Source organism: Canis lupus, chromosome 25, assembly GCF_048164855.1.
Source record: "Canis lupus baileyi chromosome 25, mCanLup2.hap1, whole genome shotgun sequence".
NCBI classification, from domain to species: Eukaryota; Metazoa; Chordata; class Mammalia; order Carnivora; family Canidae; genus Canis; species Canis lupus.
In genome coordinates this window covers 26,875,559-26,902,719 of record NC_132862.1, presented here as the reverse complement: position 1 = coordinate 26,902,719, position 27,161 = coordinate 26,875,559, and the positions used below count along the sequence as shown (strand labels likewise).

The following is a 27,161-nucleotide window of genomic DNA, read 5'->3' as shown; positions in this document are numbered from 1 at the left end:
ACATTGCTTAACCTAGTGTTTCTTGAGCTCTCTTTTCATTGTTTTGACAAAACATTGTTCTGGACAACTAGTTTCAGTGACTCAGTGAATATACAAAGTTGGCCATTGGTATCAGATAGATGGTAAAGAAGAATTTCTATGTCCTTTGTTCCTTTTTTTTTTGTTTAATCAAGAATGGATATTGGATTTTATCACCTGATGTTTTATATCTACTGAGATTTTAATATTTTTTATTTTGAATTCTTTTTTTCCCAGCTTTACTGAGATGACTGAAAAATTGTATAACTCGTGATATACAATGTGATGTTTTTGTTTTGATATACCTACAAAACATGTTGAATTTTTAATGTGATGATTTAGGCAAATAAAGCTCCTAATACTAATTGTTACATTTTAAACTATATCTTAATTAAAGAGTATAAATTCATTTGGATTTGCTAGTATTTTATTTAAAATTTTAGCATCTCTAAATTTCATCTGAAGTGGGTTTTTTTGTACTATCTGAAGGAGATTTTTTGTTATCAAAATAATTATGACTTCTTAAAAATGAATAAAGATTTTTACCATCTGTTTCAGTTACCTACTATTTTCTTCTTGAAGGATACCCCTTTATAACAGGAGTGTTACATCATCTATCCTTAATACTTTTGTTTAGGGTATAGTTTTAGTTAGAGTATTTTTGTTAATGTCTTTGTGGCTGTTTTTCTCTTCTAGTTTGTATTAATACGGATAATTAATATTTGCCAGAAAGTTATTATTTGCAAGACTTTAAAGTTATTTCTATATTTTGTACATAACTTTTATGTTTTATACTTTGAAACATCTATGTTTAGAGCTCACTAATATTATATTCTTGTGTCTTTGTCTTTTAATCTTACCATTTTCTGTTATTTGTTTACTTTAGTTCTTTCATTTTTAACTTTTTCTGTTTCACTCAACTTTCCTTTGCCCATTTTTTTTAGTTAAGTTTATGCATCAGATAACCTAAAAATGTATATTTTTTAAGCAGACCCTTGCTGTGCCCTTCTCAACTGATTTGCCAGTCCCTTAAGGAATCCTCTCCACTTTTAATTGTTCAGGTCTTTCTTTTGACATTTCATTCCGTATTTCAAAATAAATTCCTGATTTTCCAGTTTTGAGAAATTACCTATGAATTCAAACAGTGAAGGATGAGATTTAGTGAACACAGAATAAGAATTACATAAAGTCAATGTAATAGACACATAGGCAGAATAAGCCTAATTTTCTACCATAGTACATTAAATTTTACTTGTAATTTTATTCCTCTGATGAAAATATAGAAGCTTCTATTAACATGCAAAAACATCATCTGATAAACCTTAAGATGATCCAGAAATTATTTTGTTTTATTTCTTCACTTACATTACTTTTTTCAGGCAGGCATTGAGCCATGCAAAATCCTAAAGAAGTAGGGCATGGGACATGTAAATACTGATATGAATAGAAGAACATTAGATTAGAGAAAATAGATTCAGAGTATGTAGATCTGCCCAGGGCTTGGTAAGGATTAGCAGATAGGAAATTAAACATAGGAAGGGAGGCCATCTTTCTTACTTAAGGCAAGCTAAAGTAATTTTTGCCTGAATTAAATGTAAGCCTGAGGCACAAATGGTGCTGCTTCCTTATCTGTCCAACTAAAATGATACTTAAACTGGTCCTCTTCTTTTTTTTTCTTTTTGCCATATTTTATAACTTTCTTTGAATGCTGCAGACCTATAGGAATTACAGCGTGCTACAACAGGCATCAATCTTTTCTACCCATTCTGTTAAGATAGATTTGAAGGCTTTAATGACTTATTTGAATCAATATACAAATGGTTGAATTCCTCTTCCTTTCCTGCTTGCTTCTACTTTAAGCTGGCAAGACCACAAAGTTAGCGAAATTCTGCCTTGTTATTTATTCCAAAGGCAACATTTAAATTTATTCTTTGCCATAATGAGGCTTAAACTGGAGGGATTGAGAAAGAATGTTGGCTAGAGAGTCCCAATAGCTGGATTATTTAATCAAATACACTGGTCAATTTTAATTGAAAAACTTTGCCAACTTACTGTGGTAAAATAAGGTAGCTTCACATCAAATCATGTCTCCAGAATTGTGATCTACTGTGAAATAAAAACATTATTTAATAAATGGTAAATTCAAAATAATTTTTATTTTATTTTTTTCATTTTTTTGCTTTTACAATCAACTTTGACAGGATCAAAGTCAAGGAATATTTTCATAATGGACACTTCATCCAAAGAAAATATCCAATTATTCTGCAAAAGTTCAGTGCAACCTGTCAGGCAACCTTCCTTTAAAACAGAATATTCTTCCTCAAAGGAGAAGCAACAGTGCTGTGGTGAACTGAAGGTAACAAAAAATTAAATGGTAAACAAGCAACCATAAGTAAGGAACTAAAGAGTAACAGAATTAAATGAGGGGGAAAAGAAGAATTAGGTGGAGGCTATCTTGTTGACTCTCCATCCAGATGTGTGCTACATAATTTCATAATTCATATTTCTGTATAATCACATATTTTCCATATGTAGCTGAAGCAAGAATTTTTTTTTCCTTTTTGAAAAGTGAATTTAGGGGTGCCTGGGTGGCTCAGTTGGTTAAGAGGCTGCCTTCAGCTCAGGTCATGATCCCAGGGTCCAGCCTAGTGCTGAGATCTCTGCTCAGCAGGGAGCCGCTTCTCCCTCTCCCTCTGCTGCTCCCCCTGCTTGTGCTCTTTCTCCCTCTGTCAAATAAATAAATAAAATATGAATGAATGAACAAATGAATGAATGAGTGAATAGTAAACTTAGATGCAATTTATTAAAACCACACTTTACCAGTGAAAGCAATCTCTCCCTACCATGTAGGTTAAATTAGTAAATATTACTTTCTGGGCTCATGTGAATGCCCCTCCCAAACTGAAACAGGAGAGAGAAGAAACCAACATTTATTCACTTTCTACTATGTACCAGATATTATGCTAAGTATAGTTATAACATTTAATCTATGAAAAGATCATATTATTCCCATTTTATAAAATGAAAATTTTGACTTTCCTGCCACATAGTAAGCAGCAGGTGTGCTCTTTAAATGGTGCTCAATGTGACTCCCAAATTCCTGTTCTTTCTTTGTACCAAACACTCACTCAGCAAATATATGTTTTTTCATAGAAATGCCAACCTCCTCTATGGATACTCCATCACAGACTCAGGTCTAGCAAAATACATAAGCCACTATTACAAAAGCATTCATTTGATTATGAATTTAACTTGAATATGAACTTAAACACAAGGACAGTAGTTGTACCTTTTGGGTTTTTTTTTGTTGTTGTTGTTGTTGTTGTTGTTGTTGTTGTTGTTTTATTCATGAGAGACAGAGAGAGAGAGAGAGGGAGAGGCAGAGACATAGGCAGAGGGAAAAGCAGGCTCCATGCAGGGAGCTTGATGTGGGATTTGATCCTGGGACTCCAGAATCACGCCCTGGGCCAATGGCAGGCGCTAAACCGCTGAGCTACCCAGGGATCCCCCTTTTGGTCTATTGTGTCCCCTGCCGGTGCATGCATCACACCAGTGAAACACACAGTCCTGAGTAGTAGACTTGTAGTAAGATGTTAAATGTTTGAATTACAGTTCTTTTTTTCCCCCTTACCTGTGAATGGTTCCTTCCACTCTTTGCTTTGCCAAACAGCGGATCTTCCTTCCAAAGCCAAGACTCCTTCAAATGTCCTTTGGGGGAAGGGAAGGAGGGGAAAGGGCAGAGTTCAACATCCGTTCTGAATGAAATCTGCTTCAGAATTTGTATTTTTAGCAATCTGAGCTTGAGGCTGAACGAAGCTGGTACTCATGCTTGAGAGAACTCTTTAGTGGTAACAAGCTTGTTGCCTTGTTTTGGGTTTGCATTTTTGTCTGTTTATTTAGTTACGTTTCAATTTGTGTGTCAAGCTCGAATCAGACTAAGTGTGACTTGTCATATTTTCCAGGTATTTTTGGGTGCCTTGTCTTTCGTTTACTTTGCCAAAGCATTGACAGAAGGCTATCTGAAGAGCACCATCACTCAGATAGAGAGAAGGTTTGATATCCCTTCTTCACTGGTGGGAGTTATTGATGGTAGTTTTGAAATTGGTAGGTATTGCAGATGCCTGGTTTTACTTTTACATACAAGGTCTTCTAGGTGTGACTATAGACATCCTTAATGCATTCTCTTGTCTGCTAGGATCAGACTCTATCTGTAAATTCTTGTTGAGACAGAATTTGCTAGGACCTGATGTTACAGTAGAGAGAATTTGTTCTCTCCAAGCAAGCAACAATAAATGCCCTGCCCCAGGTGTTCACTATCATATAAGTCACACAATTCAGAGTTTCCAGTCAGAGTGAGAGACTTTCCTGGAGGAGAGGGTGAGATGCTATTGGGACTTTAAGTTAAAAGTATTTGGGAAGTATTTTTACAGAAGAGTCATATTTCCCAAAAGCCCTGTGATTCAAAATTTGAAAGAATTTAAGAGGGCTCTATAAAAATTTATTGTAATGATTTAAGAAATGAAACCATAAAAGGGGTTTCTGCCCAGAGGTCTAGAAAGAGAAAGAAATCCTATTGATGAGAACAGTAGAACAAGGCAGCCAAGAAAAATTCTATTCTCACGTGTCTTTGGGTAGCAGTTGACTAGAGACTTCCTCATGGCACTTGAAAAGACCAAGTGATTTTAGTTACTGTTTTGGAAGTACTTTAAAGAGTGTAATCCCAAGTAGAGCTTCCTAAGTTGATAAACTCAAGGCTTTAATTCTTTGTTGAATTCAACAGAATGGTAGTCTCTGGGGTCCTTAATACCTGTTGGGTATTTGTTGACTCAAATGCATGCTTTACTATATATAGTAAAACCTGGAGCTTACTAATGGCTCCAGATTCAGCTCATTTAAACTTTCAGAAAAGTGAAGAAATATTTTTCCATTCTGCAACAGTGACTTTTTTAAGTTCACACTATATATTTTAGTTCCTACCCCGAATATTACAGAAAGAATAAATAGGAAACTTTTACCTTTAGGGTTTTCTTTCCAAATCCATCTTTCATCGTCCTGCCAAATGGGATTGCTTAGCTCAGTGCTAATCTAATATTAATGTACATGCCAATAACTAGGCAATCTAGTAAAAATGTGCGTGCTGATTCTGTAGGAAGGGGAATAAGACTGCTTTTCTAATAGGCTCTCATATGATGTGATGCTGTTAAGTCAAGGGGCCATACTTTATGTAGCAAGTTTCTAAGACATCTGATCAGATCACTTCCTTGTGTAAATTACCTAGATAGTTGATATATTCCTTGATACCTGTCCTATCTACTGCTATTAACTGAATGAAGGGCCATGGAGAGTCAAGGTAAGGATGACACACTGAATCACAGGAAGACATCAGTATGAAGAGGCAGCTGTTACAGATTGAAAGAATAAATCACACAGGAAGAAGAAATGAACAGATAGAAAATTATATATCAAGTGAAACTTTAATTATTGCTCACTCTAGATTATAGTAAAAACATTTTGGAGCTGAAGAGACTTACAATATGGTCCAAACTTTTTCTGGGGCCCCCAGGTCCTGATGCAACTTGAGAAAGTCTACATTTGATAGAGAGTACTAGTGTTTCACAAGAAGTGACAAATGATCCTGAAAATAAATTCATATCAATTCCTCCATACCATTCTAAGATGAAAGTTATTTATCGAATTAGAAAACAATGAAATGTCTTAAAAGCATCTCAACTTCTACTTCAAACCTTTAACTCAAACATCACTAGGTTTGCTTTAGTTATTTGCAATCCGTAGCTTTTCCAAAAAGTAGGTTTCCTGACCATAATCTTAATCTACTCCTTTTGCCTCTCTCCATGTTCCTTCCTTCAAGAGTTCTGGACCTACTACCACCTTTGTTTCTAGCTCTCATTTCTTTTCTTTTCTTTTTTTTTTTTTTTTTTTTTTTTGCGAAACAATTTATCCTTTGACATCAATTGGCATGATTATCTCATATCTACATGCTGGAAACTCAGTTTTTTCGCAAATATTTTTTCATAACAAGGTCTTTCTCCAACAACAGCAGAGCTGTCAAAATAAAATGTTTTCTATATCATGACCTCCTATTATTTTAAGATATTCTCTTTCAAATATTTTCCCATGTAGTCTTATATTTAAAAGTTTTGCTTTTCACATTTTAGTGTTTAATCAACTTCATATAGATTGTATAAAAGCTTTGTTTTTTAGAGTAGTTTTGGGTTCACAGCAAAATTAAATGGAAGTTAACAAAGATTTCTCATATACACCCTACTCCCACATATGCAAAGCCTCCCTCATTATCAATATCCCCCATCGGAGTGGGACATTTGTTACAGCTGATGGACCTACAATATCATTATTGTTATGCAGAGTCCATGGTTAATATTAAGGCTCACTCTTTGTGTATTGCATTCTATGGGACTGAACAAATATATAATGGTATGTATCCACTATTATAGTATCATGCAAACTACTTTCACTACCCTAAAAATTCCTCTTCTCTGCCTAGTCATCCAACCTTTCCCCTACCCCTGGCATCCACTGATGTTTTGACTATCTCTATAGTTTTACCTTTTCCAAAATGTCATGTAGTTGGAATCATACAGTGTGTAGCCTTTTCAGACTGGCTTCTTTCACTTAGTAATACACACTTGGGGTTCCTCCATGCCTTTTCATAGCTGGATAGCTCATTTCTTTTTAGTGCCAGATAATAATCCATGTTCTAGCTAGGCCTTAGTTTACTTATCCATTCATCTACAAAAGGACATCTTGATTGTTTCAAAGTGTTGGCAATTATGAATAAGGCTGCTATAAACATCCCCTTTTATGTTTTTGTGTGAACATGTTTTAATTTTCAGCTCATCTGGGCAAATACCAAGGAGCATACCTGCTGAATCATATGGGAAAAATATGTATAGTTTTGTAAGAAACTGCCAAATTTTTTCCCAAAGTGTTTGTACCATTTTGCATTCCCATGAGCAATGAACAAGAGTTGGTTTTGGTCCATGCTCCAACCAATGTTTAGCATTTTGGATTTTGGCCATTCTAATAAGTATGTAGTGGTATCTCATTGTCATTTCAATTTGCAGTTCCCTCATGCTGTATGATGAATATCTTTTTATATCCTTATTTGCCACCTGTATATCATTTCTGGTGACCTATCTGTTAAGTTATTCGGCCTATTTTTAAGTTTCATTGCTTGTGTTCTTATTGTTGAGTTTTAAGTGTTCTTTGTATATTTTTGATAACAGTCCTTTATATGATACGACTTTTGCAAATATTTTTTCTCAGTCTGTGGCTTTCTTTTCATTATTTTGACATTATCTATCATAGAGAAGAAATTTTTAATTTTAATGCAGTCCAGCTCATCCTTTTTTTGTCATGGATTATCCTTTCAGCGTTGCATCTAAAAAGTCATCACCAAACCTAAGGTCATTTAAGTTTTCTCCTAAGTTGTCTTCTAGAAGTGTTATAATTTTACATTTAAGTATGTGATCTCTTTTACCTGTACTTTTGTGAAGAGTGTGAGGTCTGTGTCTAAAATCATTTTTTTATGTGGATGTCCAGTTGTTCCAGCACCATTTGTTGAAAAGATTATATTTGCTCTTATTACATTTGCTCCTTCATCAAAGATCAATTAATTATATTTATGTACTTCTGTTTCTGGGCTATATATTTTATTCCATTGATCTATTTGTCTATTCTTTCACCACTGTTACACTATTGATTAATGTGGCTTTACAGTATGTCTTAAAGTTAATCCTTTTACTTTGTTCAATCCTTTTACTTTGTTCTTCAATATTATGTTGGCTATTATGAGTCTTTTACCTCTCCACTTTGTCATCTTAGAAATCACTTTGTCTATAAAATAACTTCCTATGATTTTGACTGAGATTGCATTGAATTCATAGATCAAGTTGAGTAGAACTGAAATCTTGACAATAATGAGCCATCCTATCCATGAACATGGAGTGTCTCTCCATTTATTTAGTTCTTTGATTTCTTTCATCAGAGTTTTATAGTTTTCCTCATGTAGATCTTATACATATTTTAGTAGATTTATATCTAAGTATTTCATTTTGGGAGGTGATAAAGTAAATGATTTTTCAATTCCATTTGTTCATTGCTGGCATGTAGAAAAGCAGTTGACTTTTGTATATTAACCTTGCATCTTGCAACCATACTACAAAAAACATTTATTAGTTTCAAGAGTTCCTTTGTCAGTTCTTATGGATTTTCTGCATAGATGATCATATATTCTGGGAGCAAAGACAGTTTTATTTTTTCCTTCCCAGTCTGTTTTCTTTCCCTTTACTTGTTTTTCTTTTCCTATTTTCTTACCCTACCATATTGAGTAGGGCTTTCAGTATAGTAATGAAAAGTAATGGTGAGAGAAACAGTCTTGCTTTGTACCTGATCTTAGTGGGAAGCTTTAAGTTTCTCATCATTAAATATCATGTTAACTTTATGTATTTGTAAGCATTCTTTATCAAGTTGAGGAAATTTGTCTCTCTTCCACATATACTCAGTTTTTATCATAAATGGTTGTTGGATTTTGGTCAAATGCTTTTTCTGCATCTGTTGATATGAGCATATGATTATTCTTTAGTCTGTTGATATATTGGATTATATTAATTTATTGTCTAATGTTTAACTAGCCTTGCATGCCTGGGATAAATCCCACTTGGTCATGGTCTTTAATTCTATATATTGTTGAATATGATTTGCTGATATTTTGTTGAGAATTTTTACACATGTGTTCATGAGTGTTACTGGTTTGTAGGGATTTTTATTTTGTCTGAGTTTGCCATTACAGTAATGCTAGCCTCATAGAAATGATTTAGGAAATTTCCCCTATGCTTCTATCTTTCAAAAGAGATTATAGAGAATTAATATAATTTTTATATTAACTGCTGGGTAAAATTCACCAGTGAATCTGGGCCTGGTGCTTTGTATTTTAGGAGGTTATTAATTATTCAATTTCTATAAAGCTATAGGCCTGTTCATATTGTCTATTAATTCTTAGGAGGATTTGGCAGATTTTGCCTTTCAAGTAATTGGCCCATTTTATTTAGGTTATCAGATTTGTAAGCATAGAGTTATTCATAGTACTCCTATATTATCTTTTTTAATATCCATAAAATTTATAGTAATGTCTCCCTTTCGTATTGATAATTAGTTTCTTCTCTTTTTTCTTTTTTCTTAGCATGACTAGAGCTTAATTGTTTTATTGATGTTTTCAACGAATTGTCTTTTGGTTTTGCTGATTTTCTCTTCTGAGTTTCTGTTTTCAATTTCATTTATATCTGCTCTAATTTTATTATGTCTTTCCTTCTACCTACTTTATATTTAATTGGCTCTTCTTTTTCTAGTTTCCTAGGTGGAAACAGATTACCAATTTTAGATTTTTCTTCTTTTCTAATATATGCATTCAATGCTATGAATTTCCTTCTATCATTGTTTTTACAGCAATAGTTATTTTGTTGCAATTCCTATTTAGTAATTCCTAGAATATTAGAATAGTATTAATATCTAATGTTATCTGTCTGTAGCAATCTTGTTGAATTTCTTAATTTTTTAAAATTTGAGTATAATTGACCCACAATGTTACATTAGTTTCAGGTGTACAACTTAGTGATTTGACAAGTTTATAATTTATGCTATGTTCACCACAGTGTAGCTACCATCTGCTCCATTACATCACTATTATAATATCATTAACTGTATTCCTTACTCTGTGCCTTTTATTCCTATGACTTATTCATTCCATAACTTGGAAGCCTATATCTCCTTCTCTCCTTCACTCATTTTGCCCAACCATCCCACCTCTCTGGCAATCTTTAGTTTGTTCTCTGTATTTAAATATCTGCTTCTGTTTTTGTTTATTCATCTTATAAGTGGAATCGTATGGTATTTGTCTTTCTCAGTCTAACTTATTTCACTTATAGGTTTATCCATGTTGTCCCAAAAGGCATGACCTCATCCTTTTTATGGCTGCATAATATTCAAGTGTGTGTGTGTGTGTGTGTGTGTGTGTGTGTGCGCGTGTGCGCACACTTCCTCTTCTTATCCATTCATTTATGAATGGGCATTCAGGTTAACATTTGGGTTGCTTCCATATCTTAGCTATTATAAATAATGCTGCACTTGCTTCCATATCTTAGCTATTATAAATAATGCTGCAATAAACATAGTGGTGCATATATCTTTTTAAACTACTGTTTTCATTTTCTTTGGGTAAATACCCAATAGTGAAGCTATTGGATCATATGGCTTTTCTATTTTAAATTTCTTGAGAAACCTGCATACTGCTTTCCACCATGACTGTACCAATTTTCCTTCCCATTGACAATTTCTTTATCTCCACGTCCTTGCAACATTTGTTACTGTTTCCCATTTTGATTTTTGCCATTCGACTGGCATAAGGTGATACCTCATTGTGGTTTTGAATTGCGTTTCCCTGACTAGAGATGTTGAGCATGTTTTCTTATGTCTGTTGGCAATCTGTATGTCTTCTTTGGAAAAGTATTCAGGTCCTCTGCCCATTTTTAAATCAGTTTTTTTTTCATGGTGTTGAGTTATATAAGTTCCTTATATATTTTGGATATTAACCCTTATCAGATATATCATTTGCAAGTATTTTCTCCCATTTAGTGGGTTTCCTTTTTGTTTCATTAATAGTTTCCTTTTCTGTGCAAAAGCTTTTTATTTTGATAGAATCCCAATAGTTTATTTTAGCTTTTTTGTTCTCTTATATGAGGAGACATTAGAAAAATCTTATTACAGCCTATGTCAAAGAAATTAGTACTTATGTTCTATTTTAAGACTTTTATGATTTCAGATCTCACATTTAGGTCTTTAATACATTTTGAGTGTATAGAAATGCCACTGATTTCTGGGTATTAATTTTGTATCCTGCCACTTTACTGAATTTGTTTATTACTTCTAGTAGTTTTTTGTGCAGTCTTTAGGATTTTCTATATATAGTATAAATGTATGTTAATTTTAATTGATTATCAATTTTAATTGATTATAGATACTGTAGAGTTTTCTTTTTGTAGATGCTATAGAGTTTTCCGAATAGGCAATCAGATTGTCTGAAACAGAAGTCAGTTTTATATTATTCTTTCCAATTCTAGATCTGCTATTTCTTGTTCTTGCCATGTTGTATTGGCCTCAGTACTATGTTAAATAGAAACAATGACAGTGGGTATTCTTTTCTCATATATGACCTTAATGAAAATGCTTTTACAATTTCATCATTAAGTAATATGTGTGCTCTGTAGTTTGGTAGATATGCTTTAAAAGCTAATTTGCTCAACTGTTCTTCTTCTCATAAGTGAGTGGTTAATTATATTGGATGCTTTTACTACATCTTTTAAGATAACCATGGACATTTTCTCCTATCATTTAAAACAATGATTAAGTTAACTTTTTTTTTTTTTCTTATTTGGTGATACCCTTGTACTTCCAGAACAAATTGCATTTAGTCTTTTCTTTCATTGTCCTTCTCTTGTTTTGGTTTCAACAGTATATAAGTCTTATGAGTTGGGTGGCTTTCTTTTCTGTTATCTAAATACTTTTTTTATATAGAGGGCAAGAGAAAAGAAGAAGAAAGAGAAGGGGGGGAAGAATCTGTTACTCAAGGTTTTAGTAAAACAATTTTAAAATACTATGGATCTATTGTCTTTTCCAGAGGCTAGTGGTAATAAATGTTATTTTTTGATATCCAGTTTAATTGTTTAAAGATTATCATCATTTATTTTCTATTTGTATCTTCTGAAAACTCAGAAAGGATACTAAGTATAGAAAGCAAAAACTCTATATATATTATAGATGCTGAAATGGTATTATGTAGTCTGGCATACCCACTAATGTAGCACAGAAACAGCCTTAAACATGAGTCTTATTGCGAGGTGTTGGTGGTTTGGGAGTTGGGAGGATAGGTGATTTTGGTTGCAGGGATACATTACCTATAAGCTGAAGGTCAGCTTTCAATATACTTTGGTTTATTAACTGTGACACATTAACAAAAATATAGATATAATATCAATGTAATTTGATACAAAATTTCTTCTACTAAATGCTTAAATATCAATTGAGAAATCTCATATTCAAAGTTTTGTTTTATTTTGTTTTGTTTTTTTTTTCCTGTGAAAATTAAAAGAAGCTTAATTCTTTCTGGAGCCATAAAACCTAGAGTCACAAATTAGCCTGCAAGCTAATTTTCTTACTGTCATTATTGTCCTCAAGGCTATAAAAATTGCTGCTCTTTTTGCACTTGACTAAAGCTGGCAATGTGAACAAACAGTAGTAAAGTAGATGATTACTTACAGATGTAAGCAAACATACTCTTGCTAGAAAATTGGAAACACTGAAGAGAGCATCAAAGCAATGCTACCCATAAGCCATCACAATCAATTGCTGGCAAATTGCTAAGTTCTTACTGTATCTAACACTGCAGTTTTACAAGACTATTCCAAATGCAAAGAGCTGGAACTTTAAAAGCCCTTTGAAATCTAAGATCCTAAACAATGTTTATCAAAGCATATTCCAAGAACCATTTCCATCAGCACATTTGAGCTGGTGTTAAAAATGCAGATTTCTTGGCCTACTTCTAGATCCATGGAATGAGAAACTGTTGAGAACTTCCAAGATTCTGCATTTTTAAGGTTTCTGTTTCCTTTACCACGTCTTTCCTGTATTTTTGTATACAGAAAAATATGAGGACATTTTCCCTAAAGCATATTTAATCACTCATGACCATCATCAACAAAAAGTAATTTATCATATACCTCATTAGAGGCTTTTTGTAAAAGCATAATTTCTGCCTTTAAAAAATCATCAATTTTTTTTAATGGAAATTTTGTATTTCAGACAGTTCGGATTATGAGTAAGCATTGAGGAGCACTTGGGTGGCTCATGGGACACCTGAGTGGCTCAGTGGCTGATAATCTGCCTTCAGCTCAAGTTGTGATCCTGGGGTTCTGGAATTGAATCCCATATCAATTCCAGAAGCAGGAAGCCTGCTTCTACTTCTGCTATGTCTTTGCCACTTTCTGTGTCTCTCATGAATACATAAATAAAATCTTCAAAAAAAAAAAAAACATTGAGGTTATATAACTAGTATATTCCTACAGTTTGCTTATGTGAAGTAATTTTTACCTCTGTTTTGAGTATTTTGTAAAAAGCATATAACAAATTGTAAAGTATCTTAGTATTAATATGAATTTCATAATTTTATTTCATAAAATGAAGTATAGTTGTACTTCTTTTACTTTTTCTGTGATGAATGCTTGCTAAAGCAAGAATATATAATGTTTGTTTCAAGAGCAAATGGGAAACTGATGAAAGTTTTAATAGAAAATATTAATGAATGAGGAAACAATAATAAAATTCACTTCAAAATCACTAAGAAAAATTTAAGACAGCAACCAAAAGAGCCCTTCTACAATTTGATTAACTGATAAAACACTTTAAAAGGACAAATAATTAGGGTGAATGAAAATGAGGTAGTAGTGTTGGTAATTAAAGTATTTTGATAAATGGATGAGATAATTGGAGTAATGAGTATGCAGACAATTTCAAGAGTCATCTTAGATTAAAGCAAAGAAAGACAAAGGATGGAAAAGATGGTAGGGAGACAGTTTAGTTAAAACACACATTGCCAGACCTGCATTCAGTTATATTCATTTAGTTATGCTGATGACTTTTTCTAAGTTATTGTTCATTCAGTTATATTCATTTAGTTATGCTGATGACTTTTTCTAAGTTATTGAACTGATGAACATTTTATTCTTCACCCCAAGGGAATCTCTTAGTTATAACATTTGTAAGCTACTTTGGATCCAAACTTCACAGGCCAAAAATAATCGGAATAGGGTGCCTAATCATGGGAGTTGGAACATTGCTCATTGCAATGCCGCAGTTCTTCATGCAGAGGTAAGTCTAAAACAATTATCTTTTCTTGCTTTAACCAATTATATTCCTCCCTTTTTATAATTGCAATTAATTATTTAAATTTAAGAAAATGACACATGGCTTAAAGTATAATAATATTATCTTATTTTTGCTATATTCTCTTTGGGCAAAATTTCAGAATACTTAAAATTTTACTTAAAATTCAATTTATCTGTGGATGTAAAATGAGTAAAAAAATTAATATATTGCAGTAAATGTCAAATGGATGTCAAAGGGGTAATGAATGAATGGTACTAACAATGTGCTGGATAACTTCAGTTATAGATAGATAGATAGATAGATAGATAGATAGATAGATAGATAGATAGATAGATATAGATATAGATATATAGGTATATTATCAATTCATATAACTATTCAGTGTCCAAATACTATCTAACAGAACTTTCTCAATAGGAGTATGGTGTGTGTATTCTTTAACCCTGACGTCTACTTTGGGTACTTTTGCTGGTAATTCTGTTAAAATTTGCATGCAACTTCAGTAGTTCCAAAGGTTTTCACCATTATTATATCATTCTATCTTTACCTGTGAATTAGAAGAGCATAGTTTGGAGATTCCTGGGTGGCTCAGCAGTTTAGTGCCAGCCTTCAGCCCAGGGCGTGATCCTGGGGTCCCGGGATCAAGTCCCACATCAGGTTCCTTGCATGGACCCTGCTTCTCCCTCTGCCTGTGTCTCTGCCTCTCTCTCTGTGTCTCTCATGAATGAGTAAATAAAATCTTTTTAAAAATGTGTAAAAAAGAGCATAGTTTATCTTTTTATTTTACTGTCTGCTGACTTTCTCAAGGTTAGCTGTCTTATAATTATAGAACTAGAATCCTAAAAACAGGTATTCTGACTTCTTTATGCATATCCATGTTGTCTTCCATGTCCGGGGTTACCTATTGCTAACTGAGAGAAGTAACTATCTACAGGTTTTGAAGCAAGATAACATTTGTAAAAATTATATATCAAATCATACTTTGATTATTGCTCACTCCAGATCATTATATCATGACATTTTAGAGCTGGAGAGACTTAGATATGATATAGTCCCAACTTTTTCTTGGAATCCCAAGTTACATACATAAATATAGTCAGATTTTTGCCTCCATAGGCAATCTATAAAGGTAGTACACAGAATCCTCTGTGTGCAATCTTTTCTACTTATTTGTATAATTTTCCTGGCCCCTTCATTTTTAGTTGGAGAGAGATCTATGGCTTCAGAACCTCTACCTACTCTTTGGACACCTACCCAGCCTCCTTTCCACAGGACAAAAGTTTCCTTTAGATCACTGAGGTTCTACAAAAGTGCTGTCGAGAGCCAATGAATTAGGAATTGGTCTTCACTCTGCCCAATCCCTGCTTAACCAATAACCATGCCACTATTATGTGTTCTGATCACTGAGCCCTCATGCAACACTTTACTTAAGGGGACAAAAAGACTTCCATTACAAAAAAAAAAAAAAAAAAATCCGAAAGTAGTTGCAGAGAATAAATAAACTCTTGATTCTTGGCATAACTCATTCTGCAGTGGATCAATAACTTTCTATATGACCTTGGCCATGTTACTTAACCTTTCTAGGCCCCATTTGATCTATCCTAAAATAGATATTATAGGCATTAAAAATAATATCTAATTTAAAACAGCATTGAAAATATTAAAAGACACAACTAAAATACTTACCAAGTTTCCTGATGGAACTAGTAGCTGTGTCATTATTGTTAAGTATTGCTATCAATCCTCCTTTGATAATTGAGCCACCTGATTTTAACCAGAGACCAGCAATGGTTTGTTTTAAAGGTATTGCATTCAGAATAATAATCTTGTTACTTCAAGTTAATGACAAATATAAAATACTAGTGCAAGAAAATCAGAAGACCAGCCAGGCAGCCAGTCTAGGGCTGTCAAGCTGCTACGGCTAACAGCCCTAGCCTGGCTGCTTAAGGATACCAGAGTCAAAGACAGATTTTTATATACTATGTTTATATATGTTTAAAGTTATATTTGTTAATAATTTTTCAGTGTCTGTGATTTACCTGGTACTGTGCCATGTAATGGGGCTACTTCAGTAAAAAAAAACAACAAAATGAAACAAAACAACAACAACAACAACAAAAATATATATATATATGCACAATTCTTTGCCCATGAAGTTTACTGTCTACTGAGGATTATGTAATAACTTCTTTTCAACTTTTCAGAGCATGAATTGAGTACTGGTCCATAACATCATGTTTGATCTCTAAAAGACTACTATACTCTGTCTGCCTAGAAGAAATACCTTTGATGTCCAACAAAACATAGTATTTATCATGGATATCAATTATTGAGGGCCTACCTCCAACTGCCTGTGTTTAACTTTATATGTGCTAGCTCACCTGACTCATGAATTTAACAAATATATATTGGTCATTGTTCTAGGTAATGGGAGTATAGTAGAGATAAAAATCTCTGCTCTCATGGATTTTATGAGGACATAGATAATAAACACATAAGTAATGATACAGTATGCCAGATAATATTAAGTGCTATAGCGAAAAATAACATCCTGGACTCAAAAAGAGTATGTTGTGGGGAGGGAGGATTGCAGTTTAAAGTAGAGTTGTCAGAGGATGGCTTACCAAGATGACAACACTTGGAAAAAACTAAAGGAAATGAAGGGGAGAGCCTTGAAGATACCTGGGGAAGAAAGATTCTGTGCTGACTGAATGGTGAATGTAAAGTTCCTAGAGCAAGAGGGAGAATAGTATGTCGGTGAACTGCAGGGAAGCTAGATCTGGAGTGGAGTGAGCAAGGCGAAAGATTAAAGGGAAAAGGAGAAGCTGTCAAGATTGTTTCTCAACTTTGATGGACATTTGAATCACCTGAGGCTCTTGGTAGACTGTAGATTCTGAGTTAGTATCCCTCCCATATGATTTGGTTTCAGTTCATGCTGCAAACCTCACCTTGAGTGGTAAGGTTGCAAACCATTTTGATGATCTAGCTTCTTTTTGGAATGAGATGGAAAGCCACTGCAGTGCTTTGAGCAGAATGACATGACCTCACCTACATTTGTTTAAGGGTCATGCAGACTACTACTTGGAAAAATAACTCTGGTGGAGGAAACTTGGAAGTAGGGAGACTATTTATGAAGCTATTGTATCAGAGTCAAGATTGTGTCAGAGTTTTAATCCAGGTCAGAACTAAAACCCCAGATTTAAAAGCATTTAAATCACTGGTGGTCCCCTATTTAATTACTTCTCTGTCTCCTTATCCAACAGAGCCTAAATAGGCAAGGCTACATGGTTACCCCCCATCTTACCACTAAGAAGATTGAAATCTGAAGAGATTAATTGATTGTTCTACAGTGTCATATATAGTAATTAGTGACAAAGGAGGCACTTGCAAAGAAGTCCATTACTCAAAATCTAAATAATTGTTATGCCTACACAGTTGCATTTTTATAGAATGAATTGAGAAACCTCAAATAATTTAAAATTTTCAAAATATTATGTAATCACTACAGATATTTTAAGATCCTTGGCCCACTGCTTCAGGGGTTCACTATATTATTTCTGGCCAATCATAATAAAGCAAGTGGACAAGAACATTCAAATTCATTACTTAATAATTAAATATACTATCACTACACTAAATGTATCTTTAAAAGATTTAAAGGGAGACATCCAGGATGCTAATGCTAAAGAGAAAAACAATCATGCTTAAAACAATATTAAAAACTTGAGACTCAAAGACATATTGTCTTCTTATTCTTGGAAGTGTTGACACAAAAATCACTCTAGAATCTAGAAGTAATAACAAAAACAAGAGACCCAGGATCGAGTCCCACGTCGGGCTCCCTGCATGGAGCCTGCTTCTCCCTCTGCCTGTGCCTCTCTCTCTCTCTCTCTCTCTCTCTCTCTCTGTGTGTGTCTCTCATGATTAAATAAATAAAATCTTTTTAAAAAAGTAATAATAGTAGGGGACTTTAACACCTCACTTACATCAATGGACAAATCATCTAAACAGAAAACAAATTCAGAAACAATGGCTTTGAATCACACCTTGAACCATATGGACTTAACAAGTATATTCAGAATATTTTATCCTAAAACAGCAGAGTATACATTCTTTTCAAGTGCACATAGAACATTCTTCCAAGGGACACCTGGGTGGCTCAGTGGTTGAGCATCTGCCTTCAGCTCAGGGTGTGATCCCAGGGTCCTAGAATCAAGTCCCACATCAGATTTCCCATAAGGAACCTACTTCTCCCTCTGCCTATGTTTTTGCCTTTCTTTCTGTAGCTCTCATGAATAAATAAATAAAATCTTTAAAAAAAAATCTTCAGAATAGATCACATATTAGGTCACAAATCAGGCCTCAACAAATACAAAAAGACTGAAATCATACTATGCGCCTTTTCTGACCACAATACTATGAAACTAAAAGTTAACCACAAGAAAAAAATCTGGAAAGACCACAAATACATGGAGGTTAAATGACATGCTACTAAACAATGAATGAGTCAACTAGGAAACCAAAAAGGAAGTGTAAAAAAATACAAGGAAACAAATGAAAATGAAAACACGGTGGTCCAAAATTTTCAAGATGCAGCAAAAGCTATTCTAAGAGGGAAGTTGGAATGCCAACAGAAGGAGGGAAATAAATAATAAAGAGCAGGAATAAATGATATAGAAACTAAAAAAAAAAATAGAATGGATCAGTGAAACCAGGAGCTGGTTGAAAATTAATATTAATAAACCTCTAGCTAGACTTCTCAAAAAAGAAAAGAGAAAGGACCCAAATAAATAAAATCACAAGAGAGGGGAAATAACCAACAGCACAGAAATACAAATAATTATAGGAGAATATTATGAAAAACTATATGCCACAAATTGGACAACCTAAAAGTAGATAAATTCCTAGAAATATATAAATTACTAAAACTGAACCAGGAAGAAATGGAAAACTTGAATAGACCTATGACCAGTTAAGAAACTGAATTAGTAATCACAAACCTCCCAAAAACAAAAGTCCAGGGCCAGATGGCTTCACAGAGGAATTCTACTGAACTTTTAAAGAAACGTTAATACCTATTATTCTCAAACTATTCCAAAAAATAGAAAAGGAAGGAAAACTTCCAAATTCATTCTATGAGGCCAGGAATCCCCTGATATCAAAACCAGACAAAAACTTATCTAAAACAGGGAACTACTGGCCAATATCTCTAATGAACATGGACGCAAAAATTCTTAATAAAATACTAGCAAAACCAATATGTTATAAAAATTGTTCACCACAATCAAATGTGATTTATTCCTGGTTCAATATTAACAAATCAATGTGTAATACACTGCATTAATAAAAGGATAAGAACCATATGATTATTTCAGTAGATGCAAAAAAAGCATTTGTCAAAGTACAACATCCATTCATGATAAAAATCCTCAACAAAGTGGGTTTAGAGGGAACTTATCTCAACATAATGAAGGCCATCTATGAAAAACCCACAGCTAGAATCCTCAATGGAGAAAAACCGAGAGCTTTTCCTGTATGATCATGAGTAAGACAGGGATATCCTCTCTTAACACTTTTATTCAGTATGATACTGGGACTCCTAGCTACAGCAATCAGACAACAACAACAAAAATAAAAGGCATGCAGATTGTCAAGGAAGAAGTCAAACTTTCACTATTTGCAAACATCATAGTACTCTATATAGAAAACCTGAAAGACTCCACCAAAGAACTGCTAGAACTGATAAACAAATTCAGTAAAGTGGCAGGATCCAAAATCAATATACAGAGATCTGTTGCATTTCTATTCACTAATAATGAAGTAGAAGAGAAAGAAGTTAAGGAATCAATCCCATGCACGATTGCATCAAAATACTAAGATACCTAGGAATAAACCTAACCGAAAAGGTGAAAAGACCTGCAATCTAAAAACTCTAATGAAAGAAATTGAAGATGACACAAAGAAATGGAAAGACATTGCATCCTTATAGATTGGAAGAACAAATATTGTTTAAATGTCTATACTACCCAAAGCAATCCACACATTTAATGCAATCCCTATCAAAATACCACCAGCATTTTTCTTTTTTTTTTCCACTAGCATTTTTCAAAGAACTAGAATGAACTATGCTAAAATTTGTATGGAATCATAAAAGACCCCAAATAGCCAAAGCAACCTTGAAAAGGAAAAGCAAAGCTAGAGGCATCATAATTTTGGTCTTCAAGATATATTACCAAGCTATAGTGATCAAGACAGTATGGTGGTGGCACAAAAATATACACATGGAACAGTGAAACAGAGTAGAAAACCCAGAAATTAACCCACAACTCTATGGTCAACTAAACTCTGACAGAGCAGAAAAGAATATCCAATGGGAAAAAAGACAGTGTCTTTAACATTAGGAAAACTGGACAGCAACATGGAAGAGAAAGAAACTTGACCACTTTCTTACACAATACACAAAAATAAACTCAAAATGGATTAAAGACCCAAATGTGAGACCTAAAACCAGAAAGATCCTAGAGGAGAACACAGGCAATAACCTCTTTGATATCAGCCATTGCAATTTTTTACTAGATATGTCTCCTGGAGGAAGGGAAACAAAAGCAAAAATAAGGTATTGGGATTTCAGCAAAACAGGAAGCTTCTCCAGAGTGAAGGAAACAATCAACAAAACTAAAAGACAATCTATGGAATGTATTTGCAAATGACATCTGATAAAGGTTAGTATCCAAAACATACAAAGAACTTATAAAACTCAACACTCAAAAAATGAATAATCCAATTTAAAAATGGGAAGAAGACATGAATAAACATTTTTCCAAAGAAGGCTTACAGATGGCCAACAGACTCATGACAGGATGCTCAACATCACTGAACATCAGGGAAATACAAATCAAAACTGCAGTGACATATCATCTCACAGCTGAGAGAATAGCTAAAATCAATAGGACAAGAAAACAAGTGTTGATGAGGATGTGGAGAAAGGGGAACCCTGTTGCACTATTGGTGAGAATGCAAACTGATGCAGCCACTGTGTGAAAAACTGGAGGCTCCTCAAAAGAGAGAATGATCCCATGATCTAGTAATTGCACTACTAGGTATTTACCTAAAGGATATAAAAATACTGATTCAAAGGAATACGTGCACCTTGGTGTTTATAGCAGCACTATCTATAATGGGCAAATATGGAAACACCTTAAGTGTCCATTGGCAGATGAGTGTATAAGGAAGAGATGGTGTAAACACACACACACACACACACACACACACAGAATATTAATCTCCCATCAAAAAGAATGAAGTTTTACCATTTGCAACAACATGGATGGAGCTAGAGAGTATTATGCTAAGTGAAATAAGTCAATTAGAGAAAGACAAATACCATATAATTTCACTTATGTGGAGATTAAGAAGCAAAATAAGTGGCCAAAGGGGAGAGAGAGGGAGGGAGGAAGAGAGCAAGGCAAACCAAAAAATAGACTCTTAACTCTAGAGAGCACACTTATGGTTACCAGAGTGGAAATGGGTGGGGGATGTGTTAAATAGGTGAAGGGAAGTAAGGAGTACATGTGATGACCGCTAGGTGTTGTAGGAAGTGTGGAATCACTATATTTTCCATTTGAAACAAATATTACACTATATGTTAATTGGAATTTAAATAAAAACTTAAGAAACCAAAAAAACCCCACATATCATCATCATTTCTCTAGAATCAGCAAGGCGGTTCTACTAAATTTATAACTCTAAATACAGGGCAGCCCCAGTGGCTCAGTGGTTTAGCACCACCTTCAGTCCAAGGTGTGATCCTGGAGACCCATGTAGAGTCCCACGTCGGGCTCCCTGCATGGAGCCTCCTCCTCCCTCTGCCTGTGTCTCTGCCTCTCTCTCTCTCTCTCTCTCTCTCTCTCTCTCTCTGTCTCTCATGAATAAATAAATAAAATATTTTTAAAAATAATTCTATGGTGAAATACGGTGTGCAATACCATAGTTTTTAAAATTTAATTTTATTTAAATTCAATTAATTAACATGCATCATTAGTTTCAGAGGTGGAGTTCAATTATTCATCAGTTGCATATAACACCCAGTGCTCATCACATCACGTTCCTTCCTTAATACCCATCACCCAGTTACCCTATCCACCCCCCACCTCCCCTCCAGCAGCCCTGTTTGTTTCCTATAGTTAAGAGACTCTATAAGAGACCCTTATTTAGGGATAATCATAATTTTATCAAGTGTGAGATATGTTTTTCATTAGGGAAGCAGATGATTTATATTCATTTTTACATTAAAATGAACTCTTGTGAATGATTCTTACTTTTATTTTCTTTTACTACACTGGGTAATTGGTTCAGCTATGGTGGTAATACCAATGAACCAGACTTTCTGGCAGACTCTCTGGCTCTCTCTTTAGGGTACTCTGCTGTTAAATGCTGGTTAGTATTAGTGATTCAGACTCTGTTAGCTGCAAACTCAAACAGGTGTCCTAATGAGCCATGTAGTATACATACAATACTTTTAGCATGATGTTAAATGAGTCTGTAGTAAAAAAAAAAAAATTCTTTTTTGTACAGGTACAGATACGAAAAGTATTCTCCTTTCTCTAATTCCACTCTCAGCCTCTCTCCATGTCTTTTGGAATCAGACAGTCAATTACCTCAGTCGATTATAGAAAAATCACAGTCTAAAAGAAATGATGGTAAGATGCCTTTTTTTTACTTGATTAACAAAGGTTTTTTTGTTTGTTTATTTGTTTGTTTTTTTACAAAGACTTTATATGGGCTTTATTATGGACAAACATTTAAATGTGATTTTTTTTTCTGTCAAAAGGTTTACTTAAATTAGGATACTATAGTGCCATCAAAATTCCTAGAATATAAGGCAGTACATGATGAGATCTAAGAAAATATGCAGAGATTCAATTCTTAGGGAAAGGAGCATTAATTGCTGCTGAATGAGAATAGCTCTCAGTGGTTCCAAATAAGATGAGCCATTAAATCAAGATAAAACTAGCTCAGAACATACAAATCTCAGACCATTGCTCAGATGCAAAATAAATATATATTTTCCCCAAGATCTCAATTGAACTTCTGTGTCCAGTCCCTTTTCATCAGAATGGCAAAAGTTTAATCTCAATTTTCCCCCAACTTTCACCCTTTCCCCAGGGGTTGCCTACATTCTAGGGAGATTACATAATAGCAAAGGAAGTGGTTGTGGGAGGGGCCTCTTGTTGTTATTGGTCCCTGGTCAATTTAGATATTTAAAATCCCTCTGGTCACAGTGTTTGGTCATATATGTCACTTTAGGGTCATCCTATGTCTACCTTTATGTTCTTTTTAACAAAGCAGCTCTTTCTGATGCAAAGGTGACAGTCATGGAAACTTGGAAATAGTTCTATTTTCCACACACGACAGGATGTAGTGAATTTTGTTAGAATGTCTAAAGTTCCATATGGCTGACACATATTGTATAGCAGTGTATTGTATGAGCTACACTTGGGAACATGAGAATCATCTGGAAGCCCTTTGAAGAGCCAAAAGCAGGGATGTTTAGCCACAATGTACAGCTGTCTCATCTTTTGGGTCTTGCTACCTCCCCGGGCTCTAACTGGCCAAGGAGGCACAGGTTATCCCTGCTCATGGAGTACATAAATCTACCCACAGATGTTTGTCATGTCTCCAGGATGCTACAGAGGCAGGAGATCAAAAACTCTCTCTCCCTTGTCCTTCAGCATGGACGTGCTCAGCACTTCCTCTTTACCACTCCCACCTCACTCCCTGCTTCTAGCCTCTCAATTCATTTCTGTCTCAGCAGTATGGAAGCTTCCCTTTTATGTACCTGCTAGTCATGTAAATATTTTATCTATAGCATAAAACATTTTCTTTCCCCTAGTATCCTCATCAGTACTTTCTTTTGAGGTGCCTCTTCCCTAAGGTGTGAACACTTGAGGTCTGGTTATTTGAATGAAAGGAAGGGCCAGAGAATTAAAGATCTAGAAATATGGGGGGGAGGAGGTAGGGAAGACATAATCAGGTAAAAAGTTCACCCCATCCTGCTGTATGAAAAGGAGCAGAAAATCACTCTGGAAGAAGAAGAGAGTGTAAAAGGAGGGTTTAGACTCTCATCTCTACACAGAGTACAGTAATTGCAAATGTTTTGTTTTTGACAATTAGGAAAATGTGCTATAAATGGCAATACAACTAATTAGGAAATATTTAAACCTTTAATGTTAAGAAACATAGGGTTGAGAGAGGGCATTAAAATGTTTTTAATGTAGAGAGATGAGTTATTAGACAGGTATACAATATAAGACTCACAACTCAATCTTCTTCTTTCCTTTAAATGAGGCCCTGCTCCCTTAAAGTCAGAGACATATGTAGACATCAGACATAGTGGACACAAAGTTCATCCTAAAAATGATAATGGGGTAAATATAGGACTCTTCTCAAAAATACTCCACCTACAACCCTCAGGCCCCCAACAACACTGGAGAGCAGAGCTATTCAACAGAACTCTCTGTGATGGTGGAAATAGTCTATATCTATGCTGTCTGATACAGCAGCCATTAGCCACATGTAACTATTGAGTACTGTAATATAGCGAGTGTGACTGAGAAACTGAATTTTTAATTTTCTGTAACTTTAAGAAATTTACATTTAAGTAGTCACATGTGGTGTGTAGTTACTATACTGGAAAGTACAGATCTAAGATATCTTCCCTTATCTATAAGACTTCTCTACCAACAGGCTTCTTGAGATCACATAAATGTTAGGGGGTAGAATTGACATTAAAATCACTTTTTTAGAAAAGGAATTTACATTTGGGGAGTGGAATGGAAATCCAGAGAAAATAAATTAAAAATGCTTGGTCACTTGATTATATTTCTAGAAGAGGCAGAGTTAGAAGCAACAAGACTACACATTCATCTTGTGTGTTACACAGTCTCACTCATCCACACAAAAAGATTCACTTCAGTTTTAAATAACCCATATTTTACCTTCAAATTTTACCTTAAGGGCTACTAATAAACAGAAATAATGCCTACCTCATAAGATTATGAAGATAATTTAATTTTAAAAATGCCTGCCAACCACTTGGCCCAGTGCCTGACAGGAAGGAATACTCAGAAGTGGTGATTGTCAAAGATAGAAAATATTATCACTCTTATTAAAGTGATTAAACTGGTCAAAGTGTATTTCATTTGTGATATGGGAATTAATTCTCCAACTTCATATGATCATATCAAGACATGACTTCTATAAAAGCACTTAAAAATTGTTAGCTTTAAATTTCATTCTAAGAATACTACCAAAAGATTCTTTTTGTTGGAATAATTATACTACTAAAGCATATAGGGTTTTAAATTTTTATGTGAATTTGTTTCCTAAACCTAAGCCCTAAAAATGGTTATTCACTATCAAACAATTGTAATGCTACCCAAAGTTGAAGTATCACCCATATAAAATTTTGAATTTCAGATAAAACTTGGTCAGCAATAAAATTACAAGTAATTTCTGTTGAAAAATATAAAAATGTAAAGATTAAGGGAAGAAAAGACTTCTATTGAAATTTTGTGTTTTGTCCCAGACAGGATATTGAATGTTATTGGAGTGTAGGAACTCAAAGAACTCAGTGTAAATATAAAATAAAAAAGAGAAGAGAAAGTAAGAAACAAGACATCAGAAAGAAGAATCAAAAGAGTTCCTTGATCAAAATCTCTGTGGGATTTACATTGCCTAAAACATTGAAACCAAAATATTTTCCAATCTTGTGCAGACTCCTATCAAATTATGTCTACTGAAAATTTCACTTTTACATCCTAATCCAATTTTAGGACAGCTTGTAGAACTGCAGAATAAATATTTAACTTTGATACTCATCTAATTTCATTCCTCTTATTTGCTTTCCTTTCAAGAATGTGAAATGGATGCCAGCTCTTCCATGTGGGTTTATGTTTTCCTGGGTAACCTTCTTCGTGGAATTGGGGAAACTCCTATTCAGCCTCTAGGCATCGCCTACCTTGATGATTTTGCCAGTGAAGACAATTCTGCTTTCTATATTGGTAATGCCTACCTCGTTCATCTTCTTGGGAAGCAGGGTACCTGGTTTTCTCAACTCCATTCCAAACTAAATAGGGTGTAGAAGCTTTTATCCTTCAGATCCAGTTCCTGTATTGAGTTCACACATTTCTGAGTCTACACTGAGGGTTTAGATGATGAAGAAACCTGAATATTAGAAGGACCAGTTTCATTGGGGAAAGAACATCAGATTAGAAGAAAATAACTGGAAGATCAGCTGCTCTGATGTATATCTTTGTACAAGTATCTTCATGGACTTCAGATTTCATAGGTTCCTTTTATTGGGTTAACTGTACTACTGAAGCATTTAGGGATCAGTTATATTTATTTTTCTATTTTGTTTCCAGAACCCTAAGCTACTTCCCATCTTTTAAGCCCTGCTTATTTAAAGCATTTTCTTCCTATGAGGGATAGGCAGCAAGGAATTCTGAGTTCTCAATAGCAGTATGAATGGATAAAGAAAAATATGGGAAAGGTGAGATCTAGGCCTGATGCTAAGCCGTGTCTAAAACAGGTGCCAGTGGGTAGACCAGGAGCTAAAATCACAAAAAGCAAACTACAGCAGAACTCAAACTCCAAGACCAGATGCATCTAAGCAGCGTTTATTGAGTGCCTCTTACATCTTGGAAACTAAATTTTTCTCCATTTCATACATCAGTCTTGATCTCTTGGGGTTCTGATCCTTTGAGGGCCTGGCCTTCAAGGGACAGAAAGACAAGATTTAAATTTGCTGAGGAGGCTGAGGCTAGCTCCAGTCTATTCTGCCCTGGCCATGCATGCAGAACTCCAGAGAGCTCTCACAGTCAGGCAGGCTGTGATTAAAAACAGGTTACCTGCTCTAATGGGAAACTGCAGCATAAATCAGGACTTGGAACAGAAGCTTCATGACACATGCTAGGCTAGTACTCTTGGGACAAGAGGAAAGATTGCAAGCCAAGAGATGCATGCAGGTGTCAAGATGTCCCCTTCCTGCTCTCTCTCTTCACCCTCTCTTCTTTTCTGGAAAGGATCCGGTAACTGCCATTCACTCTTCCTCTTAATTTAAATTAATCTGCTGGGGATATGTGTGCATCAAGCTCTGTGGTGAAATG

At 34.5% G+C, this 27,161-nt stretch overlaps 1 protein-coding gene across 2 annotated transcripts in view; it reads left to right on the top strand.

Moving 5' to 3' along the window:
* Positions 1-27,161, top strand: part of SLCO1C1 (solute carrier organic anion transporter family member 1C1) — a 56,004-nt gene that overhangs the window by 2,366 nt on the left and 26,477 nt on the right. For both annotated transcript variants that reach the window (XM_072798775.1, XM_072798774.1), the window contains 5 exons: positions 2,220-2,374; positions 3,981-4,122; positions 13,842-13,974; positions 22,567-22,691; positions 25,908-26,054. In XM_072798775.1, coding sequence (XP_072654876.1) covers positions 2,246-2,374; positions 3,981-4,122; positions 13,842-13,974; positions 22,567-22,691; positions 25,908-26,054 — 676 coding nt within the window. In that variant the 5' untranslated portion in view covers positions 2,220-2,245. The remainder of the gene's footprint in view (positions 1-2,219; positions 2,375-3,980; positions 4,123-13,841; positions 13,975-22,566; positions 22,692-25,907; positions 26,055-27,161) is intronic.